We start from the raw sequence: 18,745 nt of genomic DNA, 5'->3' as shown, positions 1-18,745 counted from the left end.
CATTTCTTATTACGATGACACAGGACATATGTTCGTATGTGTAAAACATTAAAAGATCTTACTTTGTGTCACAAAAGAAACGTGACGTTAGAGGATACTCCAAGAGCATGGGAATTTTGTGAACCCTACTAAGATGCATAATTTGGCTTAAAGTGCACATTCATATGTCCAGATTCAGATGTAAATTTTCTTGGAGTACCTGTACCGCATTAACTCCTGTTTGGTTCTTTTTTATGGCATAATGCAGTATGTGCTAGAAGATGAAAACGTGAACTTAAAATGTAGCAAACAGTTGAAACTAGGCAATAGTGTGGAATTAAACACTTCATTTCAAATAAATTGACTGCCTCAGCAGAAAAGATTAATAAAAGTCAAATTTCTTTAACAAACCGACAAAGATAACTTCATTATTCTGCAAGGCGATTAACGCTTGACTGTCAGAAAGGTAGAAACAAAATAAAATCTGAAACTAATAACTTATTTTAGCCTTCCGTAATTATGTGAATGTATTTTAATTCACTTGACAGCTCCCAACCACAGAAATCCATTTTGTTTTCATTTGACGTGAGAGCAATAAATGAAGCGGAAACAGCAAAATCACTTAACGTAAACACGGGTCATGTGGAGACTACCACCTCTCCACTACAACTCAGACTGCTCTGTGTATCAGGTCCGGATCTACGATATTTCCAAACCAGGCCAATATTAGATAGTGGCGCTCCCCCTCCCTCGAGCGTTTGAGGTAGGACGCCAAAACTTTAAAAAATCGACTTTTCAAAAATATCTTCATATTGTAGTGCACATCTTTCTGAAGGGTCTGATACATAATATATATATATGATTGAGGTTGTCCCGGGTCGTATACACCCTGATCTATTAGCTGTTTAAGTTTACCATTCTTACTCATTGTCTGTACATTTATGGTTCCAATTCTGAAAGTCTTTTTAGTTTTAATCTTCTTTAAGGTTCTTGGGAGCTCCGACTCCATTCCATGAGCTAAAAAATTTTTTAGATGGCACGGCTCATGTCTGTCCAGTTACACGACTGAAGTTGTTAGCCCCAGAAGATGTGTTCAGGCTGCCCCTGACATGGGAACACAGACACCTTTGGTAGCCGCCCCTAACATGGAGTACAGCCGCTACCTGATCTGTTTCAGTGGCTCTTCCGCTGTCTCTGCTATTGGGAAGCGATTTTCTCTTCCACCTTCGAGACCGTTGTCTGGGCTCCACCTGTAACCCTAGGTAGGGGCCCTAACTGGGTGCTACCATCCGGAGCCAGATGGACTCAGGTTTTTTTTTTTTTTTTTTAATGAGGTTGTTACTCCTCCTCCTCCTCCTCCTACCACATGACTTGCGAGATGGAGTCCCAGGCTTGGGACCAGCAATGGAGCAGTTGTGACAAAAACCTATCCCTCTCTATTCTTACATAATATCCTAATAGAAATGTATCAAAGCAGTCAAGTAAACATAGGTGATGAAAACCTATGTTTACTTGACTGCTTTGACACATTTCTTTCAGGATATTATGTGAGAATAGAGAGGGATAGGTTTCCCGTGACCAACATTCCTGGTATCCATGCAGATTGGCATGAGGGAAATATTGTTATTAAAACAAAGACAATTGGCAAAGAACTCTTGAAAACGCTTGACATAACCTTGCTATAAGCAAGACTTATTTTCTGATTTATGTTACGAAAAGTTATGGTATCAAAGCCAACTTTCTTTTAAATGTAATTTAATTTGTTTCTGACATTCGACTGTACAAGGGACTTACTGGAAATTGAAAGTGAGAATGTTATTGTGTATGAAAGTTAAATACATCGTCAACTGATGAAAAGCAAAGTTTGTATGTTTACTTATTTTATATGTAGAAAGAGTCTAAAAATTCCTGTACCTAACATTATTCAATGGAGAAGAAGTCAAGGGGGTTTCCAGAAGCCAGCTATCCAGTAAAGAAGAGTGGCTGCAAATTCCAAGTAAGTCACCTCGTAAAGAAGTGGTTTGAGGGAATAAACCGGAATAACCCAGATTCACACTCACACTTTAAGCCAGAAATGTTAGAACATGGCGACCGGACAGGACCGAGAAAACAGGAATTTTAAGTAAAAAACGAGAAAAGAAGCTGTTACGTGTTGCCATAGCAACAAGGGAATTACTCCGAGAAATTGGAATATGTTCAAGTATCCAATGGAGCAGAATTTAAATGGAAAAACAGTGAAGAAATTAAAAGTTCGCAATGATAAAAACAGCAAAGAAGATTTCGACGTATTTGTCTAAGAAGAAGTACGCACAGAACACTTCAACCAATAAGATCCAGTGCGGGGAGTATACATCTCGCACACATCATGGGGACAAAGACGCGGAAACCAACATACATCTGACGCCACCGGCACCAGCTGCTTTTCACCGGTGCTGCCCTGCCTCCACATCCACTCACCTACGCAATGTGAATTCTATGCCGGGTCAACGTGAAACAAAACTTGATTACTTTAGTACAAAGTTTTAGAAGATACTGTTGAGTGAATTTTTATTGTGTAATTATCATATTTAAAGTTAGTTTTAAATGCTTACAAGAGCTAAGGCATTTAAAAGTATGGGAAATATACAACACATTGGGGAAACTCAAGACCCAGCTATGGCAATGAAAAATGCAAAGAAGTGACCGACTGGGCTGAGTTTACAAATTTAATCAAAGGTCAGAGTATTAACTTAAACTCATTAAATTCTTGATTAAATGCTCAGAGTGCGACTCTAAGTAAAGAACTAGACTTAGTAAATTCTCAATTAAATACCCAGAGTGAAGCTTTAAATGCTCATGACTGTGTGAAACTCTAAATATTCAAACGACAAATTTATCATATAAATCATATGTTCACTGACCATAGTCAGAAACAGAGTAACAGTTTTCGAGATTTATCAAAAAGGTTATAACTTAACAATGAGAGCAAATGTAACAATGTAGAATCCGAACTTACTGAAAATTAAGGATTTTTTGAAAATGTGTACAATGTTCAGTATAATGACGTAAGGCAGGGATCAAATAATTTGAAAGAGAGATTGGATAAGCAGAATGAATTAATGACAGTCATTCAATCGCAAATTACAGGTGTCAATACACGGGTAGATAATGTAGAAAGAAATTTCAAAGAGAAAATAGCTAACTCTGATATTATAAATGTAATTAGTTTGGAGGAACAATTTGGAGAAATTATAGGTCAAAAGGTTACCAAGAGAATAACATCCGGAAACATATCGCCTATTCCTTCTTCCGAACTTAGTGGTATCAGGAAGAGTATGGACGACCTGTGGAACGAGATTAAGCTTATCCAAGTAGAAAAAGGAGTAGCTTCACTTAACGTTGTATTAACTAGTGAAGCTGTGACTGATTTACAATGGGGAGCTAATTCAGGGTTATCTAGACAATTCCCTAAATTTACGCCAGACGGAGATGTACATCCGACCCATTTCTTAAAAAGGTTTAACCAAGCATTACTAAAAAACTGGGAAGATTCTAAGAAGTTCGAATTTGCTGTGGGGTACCTTATAGCGGAAGCCTCAGAATAGGGTACAGTAAATATTGAGAAGTTTTCCTCTTGGGAGGGCTTTCAAAAGAAATTTAAAGAGAAATACTGGCCTGCCAGTGCTCAAGAAAAGTTGATATCAGATCTATGGGACCCAAAATATTAGAACACTAGGGTTACTATTAGCAAATATTTTGATTGGCATTTAACATGAGCATAGTATTTAGATAAGCCAATGGAAGAAGAGGGATTGATACGTATTTTAATTAGACAATTGCCCACCTATGCGAGAAAAGACATTATGTAGTGGTTGGAAAACGGTAGAAGAGTTGTTGTCTTTTGTTGATGCACTTAATGCAATAAATAAGGACCACAACGAAACTTTACACCAAAGTGAAAGTTTGAACTATAAAAAGAATGGCGGGAATAACTTTAAAAGGCTTGAGACAAACTTAGCAAAAGTACACCAGTGCAATAAGAAAAGTTGCAACGGTAATTATCAAAAGAAGCATCTACATTCAAATTTAGATCCAGTAACTTCTCAAGAATTTATACTGAGTAACCAAAAAACACAAAATAGGAATGCAGTAAATCGTTACAGTAACCAACCCATATTTACCAGTAATGAGGAAAATGTTGTTCGACCTGGATCCAGGGCCGGGGTCCAGGTTGTGGAAATACATTAGGAGGCCATGTTCCATTTAAGTATGTTAACTTTACGCACAAAATACCCACAAAGGAATGGTTGTTGCTTGAAGAACCAGGCTTAGCTACTAATAACCCACAACCTATAATAGCAGGGGCAGTGGAAAATTCCGAGGTTAATAAATTTATAGATAGATTGGGGGAATGAACATCAACAAAAGCAAAACGAGGATAATGGAATGTAGTCAAATTAAGTTGGGTGATGCTGAAGGAATTAGATTAGGAAATGAGACACTTAAAGTAGTAAAGGAGTTTTGCTATTTGGGGAGCAAAATAACTGAAGATGGTCGAATTCGAGAGGATACAAAATGTAGACTGACAGTGGCAAGGAAAGCGTTTCTGAAGAAGAGAAATTTGTTAACATCGAATATAGATTTAAGTGTCAGGAAATCGTTTCTGAAAGATTTGTATGGAGTGTAGCCATGTATGGAAGTGAAACATGGATGATAAATAGTTTGGACAAGAAGAGAATAGAAGCTTTCGAAATGTGGTTTTACAGAAGAATGCTGAAGGTTAGATGGGTAGATCACATAACTAATGAGGAGGTATTGAATAGGATTGGGGAGAAGAGAAATTTGTGGCACAACTTGACTACAAGAAGGGATTGGTTGGTAGAACATATTCTGAGGCATCAAGGGATCACCAATTTAGTATTGGAGGGCAGCACGGAAGGTAAAAATCTTAGAGGGAGACCAAGAGATGAATACACTAAACAGATTCAGAAGGATGTAGGTTGCAGTAGGTACTGGGAGATGAAGAAGCTTGCACAGGATAGAGTAGCATGGAGAGCTGCATCAAACCAGTCTCAGGACTGAAGACCACCACAACAACAACAACAACAACAGCAACAACAGATTGGGGGAGTGAGGTGTCACTCATCTCAAACGTATTTTCTAACTTGATACAGAATAAACAGCTTTTAGCATTATTGTCAGTGACTGGAGTACACATAATCGGGATAATGGGAACAAGAAGTAAACTTGTAAAATATGAAACTCGGGTGAACTGTAGTATTTTGTCAACCGCTATTAATAGTAGAGAATATTAACAGAGCTGTACTGTTTGATTTAGATTGGTTGTTAGAGTTTAAAGTAATCTTAAACTTTGACGATCATCATCATTGTTATGGCAGGAGGGGCAGTAGATGCTGGACGCCATTTGTAACAAGTAGCCACATTGAGGAACAAACAACTGAGTGTCAGTGTCTACGATTAACAGCTACAGCGGAATTATCACCAAAAATCGATAATGTGGCTCAAGTAACACATCAAACTGATATGCAAGACAAAGTTAATGAATCTCTAATACACTCCTGGAAATTGAAATAAGAACACCGTGAATTCATTGTCCCAGGAAGGGGAAACTTTACTGACACATTCCTGGGGTCAGATACATCACATGATCACACTGACAGAACCACAGGCACATAGACACAGGCAACAGAGCATGCACAATGTCGGCACTAGTACAGTGTATACCCACCTTTCGCAGCAATGCAGGCTGCTATTCTCCCATGGAGACGATTGTAGAGATGCTGGATGTAGTCCTGTGGAACGGCTTGCCATGCCATTTCCACCTGGCGCCTCAGTTGGACCAGCGTTCGTGCTGGACGTGTAGACCGCGTGAGACGACGCTTCATCCAGTCCCAAACATGCTCAATGGGGGACAGATCCGGAGATCTTGCTGGCCAGGGTATTTGACTTACACCTTCTAGAGCACGTTGGGTGGCATGGGATACATGCGGACGTGCATTGTCCTGTTGGAACAGCAAGTTCCCTTGCCGGTCTAGGAATGGTAGAACGATGGGTTCGATGACGGTTTGGATGTACCGTGCACTATTCAGTGTCCCCTCGACGATCACCAGTGGTGTACGGCCAGTGTAGGAGATCGCTCCCCACACCATGATGCCGGGTGTTGGCCCTGTGTGCCTCGGTCGTATGCAGTCCTGATTGTGGCGCTCACGTGCACGGCGCCAAACACGCATACGACCATCATTGGCACCAAGGCAGAAGCGACTCTCATCGCTGAAGACGACACGTCTCCATTCGTCCCTCCATTCATGCCTGTCGCGACACCACTGGAGGCGGGCTGCACGATGTTGGGGCGTGAGCGGAAGACGGCCTAACGGTGTGCGGGACCGTAGCCCAGCTTCATGGAGACGGTTGCGAATGGTCCTCGCCGATACCCCAAGAGCAACAGTGTCCCTAATTTGCTGGGAAGTGGCGGTGCGGTCCCCTACGGCACTGCTTAGGATCCTACGGTCTTGGCGTGCATCCGTGCGTCGCTGCGGTCCGGTCCCAGGTCGACGGGCACGTGCACCTTCCGCCGACCACTGGCGACAACATCGATGTACTGTGGAGACCTCACGCCCCACGTGTTGAGCAATTCGGCGGTACGTCCACCCGGCCTCCCGCATGCCCACTATACGCCCTCGCGCAAAGTCCGTCAACTGCACATACGGTTCACGTCCACGCTGTCGCGGCATGCTACCAGTGTTAAAGACTGCGATGGAGCTCCGTATGCCACGGCAAACTGGCTGACACTGACGGCGGCGGTGCACAAATGCTGCGCAGCTAGCGCCATTCGACGGCCAACACCGCGGTTCCTGGTGTGTCCGCTGTGCCGTGCGTGTGATCATTGCTTGTACAGCCCTCTCGCAGTGTCCGGAGCAAGTATGGTGGGTCTGACACACCGGTGTCAATGTGTTCTTTTTTCCATTTCCAGGAGTGTATTAACCTATCAACGAAGACGAGATTAATGGAGTATGAAGTGGTGTTTTCCTATAGTCCAGGTAACATCAGGCACTATATCTGTAAGCTCAAAATTAAAGTGACACTCCATTCTTTTGCAAAACGTATCCAATACCTGTGAGTTTGAAGGAAGCAGTTCGGAATGAGATTAACAAAATGATTGTTAATAATATTATAGAATGAAGATCCGGTATAATGAATAATCCTCTGGTCGTGATGAAGAAAGCTACAGGCACGGTAAGATTAATTTTAGACGTTCGTACATAAAATCAACATATAGAAACACAGAGATCAACTGATTAATATCGACGAATTGTTATCCAAGTTTGAAAAGGTGTGATTCTTTAGTACAATGGACTTGACCGTGGGATACTGGCAGATAAAATTACATCCAGAATCCAAAAAGTATACAGCCTTTTTGTTTGATGGAAAATCTTATCATTTCATTTCGATGTATTACCATTCGGACTTAATATCTCTGTGTCTGTATTTATACGTGCATTAGATGAAACAATAGGAAGAGACTTATTGAAGGATTTGATAAAATACATAGACGATATCTTAATATTATCAGCTACTTGGGAGGACCGTTGTCTACCTTTATGCAAGACTCTGAAAAAATTTAAAGAAAAAGGTATTACGGTGAAGCTGTCTAAAACGTTTTTCTCGCGCCCAGAACTTAAGTCCTTAGGTCATATTATAGGGGTAAAGGGAATTAGACTGGACACTGAACGCATAAAAGCTATCAAAGAACATCCGCACCCCAAAAATGTAAGGCAATTAAAAGGATTTACAGGTTTGGCTGGATACTATCAACAGTATGAACGAGGGCAAGAGTTAAATGACCCGAGAATTTTAAGTTTATTAAGAAAGGGAGTACCCATGGACTTGGGATGAAGGTGCAAATGATGCATTTGAAAACTTTAAAAGAGCACTTGTTGAGTCACCCATATTACATCATCCAGTTGTGGGTGAAGAGTTTAAATTTTTGACAGATGCATCTGATTACTGTGTTGCTGCAGAACTTTTCCAAGGAGAATGGGATCCAAGTAACGTAGAACACAAAACCATAGCTTTTGCTAGCTGTCGCCTAAATAAGCATGAACTAAATTACACAGCTACCAAAAAGGAACTATTGGCGATTGAGTGGAGTATTCAAAAGTTTCAGACACTAGTATGGATATCAGAAATCCAAATTTATACAGATCATTAAGCTTTATCCTATCTGATGAGTAGTCCATTATTACACAGTCGGTTGATGCGATGGATGCTTTTCCTACAGGAATACAATATTAAGATGCGATACATAAAAGGTTCTAAAAATACTGTACTTGATGCTTTATCGAGGCTACCCATAGGAATGGAAAAACTAAAACATACAGAAGGGCCTGGCATTATTTTCGCCATTAATTTTATGTCAGCGGAATACCCAAACATCATTGTAAAGGAAATGGCTCGAAGAACAACAGGGAATATCCATCATGATTCTTATTTCACAGAAATATTTTCTATGTGGCTCCAGAACTCGTTACCTCCTAATCAATTAGTAAAATGCAAAAATTATAGATCATAACTTGTTTTGGAGGGACAGTGTAACATCACAACGTTGGCACTTATGTATTCCGAAGGTAATAGAAGACGAACTTGTGTGGTATGTTCACACAGGATATGGACACTGCGGAATCAAAAAATGTATATTCCATATGAATAAGTTTTATTATTTCAAGAAACTAGGTCATAAAATAGCATCTTTGAAACTTGCCATAAAGTAAAAGAGAATAATACTCATGTGAAATACAAAATGTATCCTATTATTCCTAAGTCATTACACAACCTCACAGCAGCGGATCTTTTTGGACCAATTCCACAAAGAAAGGGAGAAGTATCATATATTTTGGTTATCATAGAATGCTGAATAGAATATAGTTTTATATGTTAAACTATATCCCATTAGAAGAGCAAATACGCAAATGGTTATACACTATTTACAACAATACTTTCTAGAAGTAGGTAAACCGAAACAATTTCTTACGGATAATGGCCCACAATTTGTGAGTAAAGAATTTAGAGAATTCCTAACGTGGGAAAGTATTCGACAAGTGTTAATATCCAATTATTCCTCATCATCACATCTGTGTGAACGAGTAATGAAGAAAAATGGAAAATTATGTTGCACTTACTGCCACGAAAAACATACTTCGTGGGCAATGAAAATTAAAAGACTCTGAACTCATCCTAAATTAATTACCCCATTTATCAACTGGGTTGACGTTATAGGCAATCCTTTTACAGGAGAAACTAAGTGTTTTAATTGGCCTGAACGACCTAGTGTCAATTATGAAGTAAATCAGGAAAGTGTTTCTAAGAATTAAATTGAAAAGGCACTACAAAGAGTAAGTAAGCATAAGGAAAAGGCTGTGGAACCTCAGTTACCAAGTCAGTGACTTGGTTCTAACAACAAAACATCTCCGCAGCTCGACTCTGTAGAAAGAGACTCATAAGTTTTTCCAAAAATATGAGGAACCATACTGGGTACAAACGGAAGAGGAAATAGAATGTAAAGGATGTAAAATTGCATATCCCCAGGGACGTTAACATTCTGAGTTGACAGGCAGAGTAATGACTGTCGGATCCTGAGTTGTCTTCGGTGTTTCTCCAAAATAGTTTTCCTGCACCAAATTCCTTTAAAATCTAGAACTACCCTGTAATCTTATTGCTTAGAAAACCGGATATGACTATAAAATAGAGAACAGCTTAAGAGAATCACAGGAAAATAGTGATTTCTAGACGAAAAAAACTGAATACAGTACTATATTTGTGGAAAATATAATATGATGTGAGTAGCTAAACAACTGTTATACCATAGTGTATAGATTTTCTATTTTATACGGAGTATTTTATACCTTTTATGAGATGTGATATAGATGGGGAGGGGGTGGGGGTGGTGTATAAATTTTGAAAGGGGTGGGTATTGTAGCTAAAAGAACGATTTACAAGAGCAGATAAATCATGACAAAAAACACACATCACACCTTTCAAACAACCCTCACAAACCAGTGTGCCTAATTTTTCATCATTTGCCATTTCCATAGGGTTGCTAGGATTTTCTTCGGGGACCTTAAAGGGTGAAAGTGGGACAAGTCCGTTCTGTAGGAGACGATTTAATACCAGACCACCTCGGGCGTCTCACTCAAGTACCTGATGTGTAGGGATCCTAGGAAAAGGGGGGTTTCTGTCTGTGGGGCTACCTTCTTTCTCTTCTTCAATCCTAGAATCCACACCTATTTTTTTCTTTTCCTACTTCTCATTTGAGAACCATTATATTTTTTCCCTCTTTTCATATTCACAAACTTCTTTCACTGAAGTCCTTCCTTATTTCCGTGTTTACTAGAAATCTAAATCTTATCTTTAGGTAAGAAGGACGAAAAATCAGACTACATGAACACACATCCACATATACACAAATACATACTTCTATACAAACAGTAAATTACATAAGACAAAGCCTGTCACGATGTGAGAACCACCAGGTGTTGTGGGGGATAATGTGTGTACATATGGAAATATGCACCCATATACAGGAAGCTATAATGGTTCTACATCAAATGTACATAAGTAGAGGTATACATAAACAAAGAACAGTGACAATTCTAAACTCATGCGCAAAGAGAGACAAAAGCATATAAGTTTATGGAACAAAAATGCTACATAACAAACAACTATAAAGTAGTAATGAGCAATGGATAAATAAGAGGCATGAGCAAAGAAATAAAATGAAAGTAGGAGAGAAGTTAGTCATGTTAATCATTACGAAATGTCAGTGTAATAAATACTCTGATGAATTGAAGGATAGTGGGACATAAATAGTATATGTAGTATAGTATCTATTGAAAATATAGAAGCTGATAAGTAGAGGAGGACTCTAGGGAGTAAATGATATATTAAAGAATGAATGCGAAGTTTAAGATATGTATTAAGAAATGTATACTAGGGTAATGAACCGTGAGGCCTACTCAGAAAGGATAAGGGGGCATACCCAGCATTCACTAAGTACAAAGGGCCAGCGTACTTAATTGGAGATAGGACGATCTGTGGCTTAAAAAATAGGAATGTTTTGTAAGGGGGGTACCTACCAGAAAGGAAAGAGGAAGTGCTCTCATAAGGTCAACCCACAAGCAAGGAAGTTCCTAAAAGAAGGGGACAGTATCGTGACAAAAGTCACAAATTTTATAGGGACTATTCTGGGAAGTGTGAATTTTATGAATAACTAGCATTATCATGTTTCCTGGAAATAAATGAGTGTCAAAAGAACACTTTCATTTCATCCAGAGTTCCTCCAAGCTACAAATAATGAAAATAGTACATACTAGGAAAAAGGTAGTACAAAAGATAGGAACAGAAAATAGATTACGCCTGTGTTATCAATACCTGAAGTTTACACACAAAAAAAAAAAGAGTCCTCACGATTCCTAAATATCAGTAAAGCTGACAAAAACCATGAGTAATTGCTCATGTCTTAATAACGAAGTAAAATAAGAAAAGAGTAGAGAAATGATAAGCAAAAGATTGTTCAAGAGAGGACAGAGAATTGTTATCGAAAGGAAAGATATGTATATGAACATATGTAAGAAATGTATAATGTTAAGATATGAAATGTTATTATGAGTGATATTATTTGCACAATGATTATGTATAAAATATTGCGTGTGCCATCGGGTCAGGGAGGCGGGGGGGGGGGGGGGGGGATATATGTAGTGATTCAAGAATTTCTGTGTAAATTCTAGAACCACTCAGCCTTCTACCATCTCAAACACACGATATTCTGGATATGGGTGTGGGATGGTGGAATCCTACTTACTGTGCATCACGTTTGTGTGTACAGGTTTTAAATCAGTCACGGGAAGAAAGTAGACGCGGCAGACGAACGACACTGACAAGTACCTGTCACACAATCCATAGATGTTTTAGTGAGTGTGTAAGGAAGAACCATAGAGTTTATATGCAGCTCTGTGCTTATTGGGTCATTGACTATTGTTATCAAAACAAAGACAGTTGACAAAGAACTCTTGAGGTAACCTTGCTATAAGCAAGACTTATTTTCTGATTTATGTTACAAAAAGTTATGGTATCAAAGCCAACTTATTTCATAAGTAAAAAGAGTCTAAAAATTCCTGTACCTAATATTATTTGACGGAGAAGAAGTCAAGAGGGTTTCCAGCAGCTGGCTATTCAGTTAAGAAGAGTGGCTGCAAATTCCAAATAAGTCACCTCGTAAAGAAGTGGAAGGATGTTTGAGGGAATACACCGGAACAACCCAGATTCACACTCCCACTTTAAGTCGCAAACATTCGAACACATTGCCCATTTTGTGGACAACTGTCTATATACCTATGTTTTCTTTTACACCTAATGTGTTTCTTTACAGAGATTGTATACCATCATCAATTATTCTACTAAGCACGTAATATGTATCCAGTTCTTGGTCATCATTTTTCTGAACTTCAGCCAACATTCTTCTACACACTCCTGCCTAGAGGTTTAAAGTGTCTCATTACAATATGTCAATACTGCCTCTTTTACCAAGTTGACCATGTAAATGTTTGCATGTGTTTTAATTGCCATTTGTACTTTTGTTAATCACTGTAGTTACAACTGCTTCATGGTCACCAATACCAGTTTCAACATGTTGAACATTCTCAAAAGGATTGGGTCTATGGATTCAGTAAACTTCCATCATGAATTGAATGTTCTATTTAATTTTTAGAGAGGTCATTTAATACTGTTTTGTAAAAATCTCTTACAACAAACATTTACAAAACTGTAATTATCCAAATGAACTGTTGTATGATTAAGGTATCCTACAATGACAGTATAACTGCAGGACATACACACTAGGAATCAGATTTTTCTCTTAAGTTTTTGGTTACATCTGATGAACAGTAGGAGGATCCAATTACATGTTTGTGCCCACATTTGCAAAATCCATTGTTTTATGGCTACATGTAACATAAAATTTAAATAAATGTGTGTCAGTGGCATTTAGTGCAAAGATGTAGAACATTACAACCTCTGTAAAATGATTACAAGGATGAATTTAATTCATTTGCTTTATGTAAAAGATTTTATTCTCCATTTCAATTGTGTCAGAATGTGAACAATTTTATTTGTCTGTAGGATTCAATCTCTACCACTATAAAACTAACTCCTCTAAAAAATACCAGGCTCTTTTCTTTGTCTTAAAAAAAGGGAAATGATTTAAGAGTTGAATACATTATTTCAGCTGTGCTACACATCAGTGTTACTTGTTATGGTTGAGGATTTTTCAAATTTATCATATTCCTTGCTTTAAATCATTGCCAAATGCAGAAAGATATCATCAAAAGCTAGGGGCAAGGGAGGTAAATATACTTTTGCATACACACTATTTCAGTAAGCGATAACATTCACTGTTACTATAGAAATGTTGTACCAATAATGCAACTTCCGACAAAAATATTCCATATAAAAGGTTAGCCTGTGTGACCATTTTCCACAGCATGTAGACATAAATACTTAAAAAAAAAAATTAATTAATTCAAACGCCTTTTTCTTCTTTTTTTTCCAGCAAGAAAAAAGGTATTTGAATTTATGGAATGACTATGCCATACTGTTTTATCGTATTTGCTGTACAAAACAAACAATTTATATCGAATTATAGAGACAGGATAGGTATCAGCTTGGGTGGAATGATACAGGTGTATTACCATATTTCACTAATTACATGCCTTTTCCTTCTCAAATGTTAGGCGAGTCATTGGCTTTAAACTGAAACATTGGTCTGAGGGACCTCTACAGCTTCTTAAATTTGTCCTGTGGCAACACTGTTCTGTTTGCCTCTACACTCTCCACAGTACCTTCTCATGGTCAAATCATATATGCAACAGAAGCATTGCAGTTCAGTTTGTGGCTTCTCATTATTAGATATGCATTAATTTTGTAAAATGTACAGGTCTGATGTTTCACATTACATGTAATTTATTTTTCTATTACCCATTTTTTTGTGTTTTTTTAAGGTTTTAGAAGATGCCGTGATGTATAATGCTTTAGAGTACACTTGCAACCAACAAGAGCTAAATATGTGAGAAAATGCAGTGCAGATATGGCAATTTTGAGAAGAAACTTTCAGAGTGGTTGCAGGAGAGCAGTGATGAATCCAAGGTGGAAAATGATTACTCTGCAGCTGATTCTGACTTTATAATTACCCACGTGACAGAAGATGTTCAGAGAAGAAAAATGGAAGATAAATGACTGATAGTAAGTGAGAGTCGTGGTGGTGGTGAGACTATTGCCTGGACTTACTAACAAAAATACTGACTTAGGTAATTCAAAAAATTCGAGCAATTTGGGAGTGCGTGTTTGAACAAGCTATGATTGAGAGTACTGTTTTACATACAAACAGCAAACTTTTCTCCATGAGAACCAACCTGAATGACGCAACAAACCAATCTAATTATCACCTCACTGATTCTGTAGAAATTTATGCTCCGACTGGTGTGCTAATGTTCACATCCATTTTCAAATTTGGACATGAAAATGTGCTCTCTCTGTTTGCCAAGGACCTTACTGAAAGACTGATATTTAGAGCAATGATGTTTGTTAAACAGCTTGAAATATTGACCAACTGCCTACAGTTTGATGATTCTACCACACATGAGGTCAGAAAACAAACTGACTGTGCAGGTGCCATCTCTGAAATATTCAACAAGTTCATATATAATTCCCACCCGATGTATTGCCTTAATGAGAATATGACAGCTGACAAAATGCCTGTTTCTTTCAGATGGAGTTGTGGATTTTGCATGTGTATGCCAAAGAAACCCAGCAATTATGGGTCAAGGTATAACGTGTGGTTGACCCATTTTGTTCATACCTTTCCAAGACTCACATTAATACTGAAAAAGATGGCAACGGCATTGGACTAAATGTAGATGAAAAGACTTTCGAAACCCACTCAAGAAACAGTACACTTGTGCAAACCTACTGAAGGTTCAAACAGAAATGTCACTACGAATAACTGATTTACATCCATGGAGCTGGTAGAAGAACTGGGAAAGACTTGACACTTGGCAGAACCAAGAAAATCAATCATAGCCTACTGTTATTCCATCATAATTCAAGTCTGGTAAATCTAGACCAGTTTGCACAATTCTCTATGGTTTTGCAAAAGGTTTACCTGTTACTTTTTTGTCTGTTGTTCTCATAAGGAATAAAGCTCTGGTAACTTCTATACACAACATCATGATGAATCCTTACAAGAGGAAGCCAGAAATTATCTGTTATAATACGACAAAAGATGGGCCATACCTTCCAGACCTTAAGTGTGTCCTGTACTCTTCCAATACGAGATGTTAGAGACGGCCATTAGCTCTTTTTTACACACTTATAAACACAATTTGTGTAAACAGTTTCATAGTTTATTTATGCCTTTGACAAAACCCTACTATTAAAGGATAAGGTTCATTGAAGCAATGTCCCATTCTCTAATAGAACCACACATCAGACGACAGCTCACCATTTCCAATTTGCACTGTGATATCCATGAAGAGGAATCTATTGCTAGAGGAGATGGTCAAGTTCCAAGTGATAAACTTGAGAAGAGGAAGACCTGCTGTGAGTCTACATTTTCAAGAGGTCTAAAGACTTCCTATAAGTGTATACAGTGCAACAAGCCAATATGTCTGGGCTATAGCAGGAAAGTGTGCACAATATGTGCAATCAGAAATCGATTTACACTGGTTTCCACAAAAAGTTACAATATTAATCTTTAGTAACAATGGAGCACAATATTTGTACAATAACCTCAGTTAATTTTGAATAAATAAAAAATAATACTCAATTTGATGTTTCATATGAAAAATACAAAAATGTTATCCTAAACACGCAAATAGATTATTAACAATGATAAAGCTATTAAAAAATATGGCGAAGGAAAAAAAAAGTTCTCTCGGATGGGATGTTTCTAATTATGTACTATCGACCTATGTTTCTGTCTGCGGGTTGACAGCGATGAATTGTGCAGTGTTCTGAGTGTCTCAGCAGCTGGCGGTAAATGTAAATCGAAATTAAAAAATTCGAAGTGTTTATGCGCTGTGATAAGGAATCGCGTGCACTGTCACATGGAAAGTCTTTCATCTTTGACAACTCATCAGCTCCAACATTTTTACTTGATGTGCACTGTACAATATTTGGTTCTCACCTGGCTCAGCGTTTGTGAAGGAAGCTCCGATTTTACAAGAAGTTTGGTGAAAACGTCCTTCGTTACATGACTTGTTGACGGGGCGCAGGTATCATACACTTCTCGGTAGTAAGGCGGCACACAACCTGTCAAATAGGTGGTTTACGTCATGAAATCATGTCAGATGAGCTTGTTTACAACACGCAAGGTTGACAATTAGAAGCTATAATAACGACTATTTAACTGTCGTATATCAACATTTAGTCAGATCATTGAAATATTAATCTAACACCAAATCACAGTTTGATAGCTACCGCAATAAAACTAATAAACAAACAAAACTAATGTGTGTACTAACCGACTGCTAAATCTGTCGCCATGTTGACACCTCACTCATATTAACAAGTGACTGGCCAGATGTAGTTGCGCCACTTCTAAATCGAAACGTGTGTCTATTTCAAGGCTGTAATTTTGTGGGATTTCAACGACACCACATCTAGGAACAGAAATCATATTTAACATGAAGCACAATGCACAGAACAGTCTATCGGCACTAACAGATTTGACTGGGGGCAAACCTTCCTCCCTGAAGTAACCCACGACGTATGAACTCAGATTTCGCAAAGTAAAACATGCCATTTTCTACCAGTTCACCCGGCCAGTCTTGTCTTCTTGGTCTTCGTTTTGGATTAAAGTTCAATGGTTTAACGGCCCCATCTGAAAATAATCCGTGTCGCAAATGAACACTATTGTTAATATTGTACATCCGTCGTAAACCAGGAAATGGTTTACAGTTTCAATATTGAGGACTGAAATGAGGCAATCTATTTCTTTAATTCTGCATGAAGAACGTACAAGCCAGTCGATTTTTCTTCCCTACATGAAAAACGTCTCACAAAGAACAAATGCGCTTTCATATTTACGAAATCATGTTGCCCATCGTAATTTATCGGTGGTTATTTTAGCAATTGCATAACTGACTTACAAGTCCCAAACTTTTACACGAAACAAAAACATTACACACAGTAAAAATTTACAGTTCTGTCAAATTCATGAAAGGGCGGAAACATCTTAAACCAATACCTACATGTACCATCTGTAACAGCGTGCATATTACATAATATGCTCTGCATGTAGACTATGATTCGCTTAAAATGAATCACAGGGCAAAGGCTACAAATTGCAAGACAGAACAACCAATTGTAAAGGGAAATAAAGATATCATGTTTGCAGGATATGAAAATAACTAATCCTGGGGAACTAAACTTATACCTGTAATCACATATACTCTGAAAATATATTTAATGTGTGTTCCTTTTTCTCTGTAAGGAAATGCTTTTTCAGTCTTCATGATCAGTTTCTTCAAAACTTGTTACTGTATGATAAATTTTGTAGTCCTGGCCACATTCATTGACACTGGCTTTTTGCCTTAGATGGAGGGGGTATTAAAAACTCACATCAGTGGTGATTTTGTTCTCGTTTTATTTGCCAGCAAGATTTTGGAGCCAACTAAATTGGTCATTAAGTTGTTCTCCTAGCTACGTAACATAATATGGTTACAGAACTATTGCAGGTCATTCTAATTTCTCATTTCAATGCTTGCCAATCACTTGGCTAAGTATGTTTTACAACACATTTGTATTCTTCCAATTGATCCTCCAAATTTCAGCTTGCTTACAGGCCCAGAACATCTTTGTTGTTATAATGTTTAAAGACATTTCTATTCAAACCAGTTAATAGGAGAGGTGTAGTATCTCTCGATAAATTTCAACCTATATCACTTACACCTATATGCCTAATATAAAAAATATAATTGATTGCTGCATGTATAACCGCAGAAGCCAAAATTGTTAATATACTTAGCTCCTTACCACATATGTTCAGGTCCAGCCTTTCTACAGTCGAAGCGGTTGAGAGCATATCATATAGCAGTTTTGGAATTATGAAAGAATCCGTGCACCACTGTTGTGCCTGAAGTAAGTATTTGACGTGGTTTTCCACAATATATTACTACGGAGTATGAGAGAATGCTCTCTGCATAATACAGTCATACTGTTTGCAGTTAATGAAGATTAATAATCAAGTCACATTGCCTTCCTGTTACAAAGAGTGTACTTTAAGGATCTGCTCTCAGATCTGTACTATTCATTATTTACATAAATGATGTACCCACAGTTGTGCTATTTCAGGCAGTACTGTAAGGAGATGATAATACTTATCACATGTGATACCAACTTTGAAAATGTGCAACAGTGTGGTGGTAGTGATGGAGAGAGAGTACAACTGGTTTCACACAGCTACACAACAGAAAAATGATAGTAAAACTGAATAAATCATTTCCAGTTTGACTGTTCAGTCATGGTGAAAAACTATTTAGCACATAAAACAAAAGCTAAGCTGATTTGTGCACAAAGGAAAATTATGTGCATTCAGGGAAAGCTGAGAAGGAGGTGTCAGTGGAGAATTACTACTTGTATAAACATGATTTGCATTATTCCATTTTCACTTGAGTCATGGAAGACTACTTTTAGTATGCAGCAACATTGGAGGCCAAAT

General features: G+C 38.0%; 2 protein-coding genes across 3 annotated transcripts in view; both read right to left on the bottom strand.

Moving 5' to 3' along the window:
- The window catches only part of LOC126236358 (sorting nexin-8-like), a 156,593-nt gene extending 139,912 nt beyond the window's left edge, over positions 1–16,681 (bottom strand). For both annotated transcript variants that reach the window (XM_049945590.1, XM_049945589.1), the window contains exons 1-2: positions 16,548–16,681; positions 16,211–16,335 (exon numbers count right to left, since the gene is read on the bottom strand). In XM_049945590.1, coding sequence (XP_049801547.1) covers positions 16,211–16,335; positions 16,548–16,569 — 147 coding nt within the window. In that variant the 5' untranslated portion in view covers positions 16,570–16,681. The remainder of the gene's footprint in view (positions 1–16,210; positions 16,336–16,547) is intronic.
- Positions 16,623–18,745, bottom strand: part of LOC126236359 (N-acylneuraminate cytidylyltransferase) — a 61,713-nt gene continuing 59,590 nt past the window's right edge. Inside the window, exon 5 of the mRNA XM_049945591.1 lies at positions 16,623–16,906. Coding sequence (XP_049801548.1) covers positions 16,743–16,906 — 164 coding nt within the window. The 3' untranslated portion in view covers positions 16,623–16,742. The remainder of the gene's footprint in view (positions 16,907–18,745) is intronic.

Source organism: Schistocerca nitens, chromosome 2, assembly GCF_023898315.1.
Source record: "Schistocerca nitens isolate TAMUIC-IGC-003100 chromosome 2, iqSchNite1.1, whole genome shotgun sequence".
Taxonomy (NCBI): domain Eukaryota; kingdom Metazoa; phylum Arthropoda; class Insecta; order Orthoptera; family Acrididae; genus Schistocerca; species Schistocerca nitens.
This window is presented reverse-complemented; position numbering and strand designations above follow the sequence as displayed.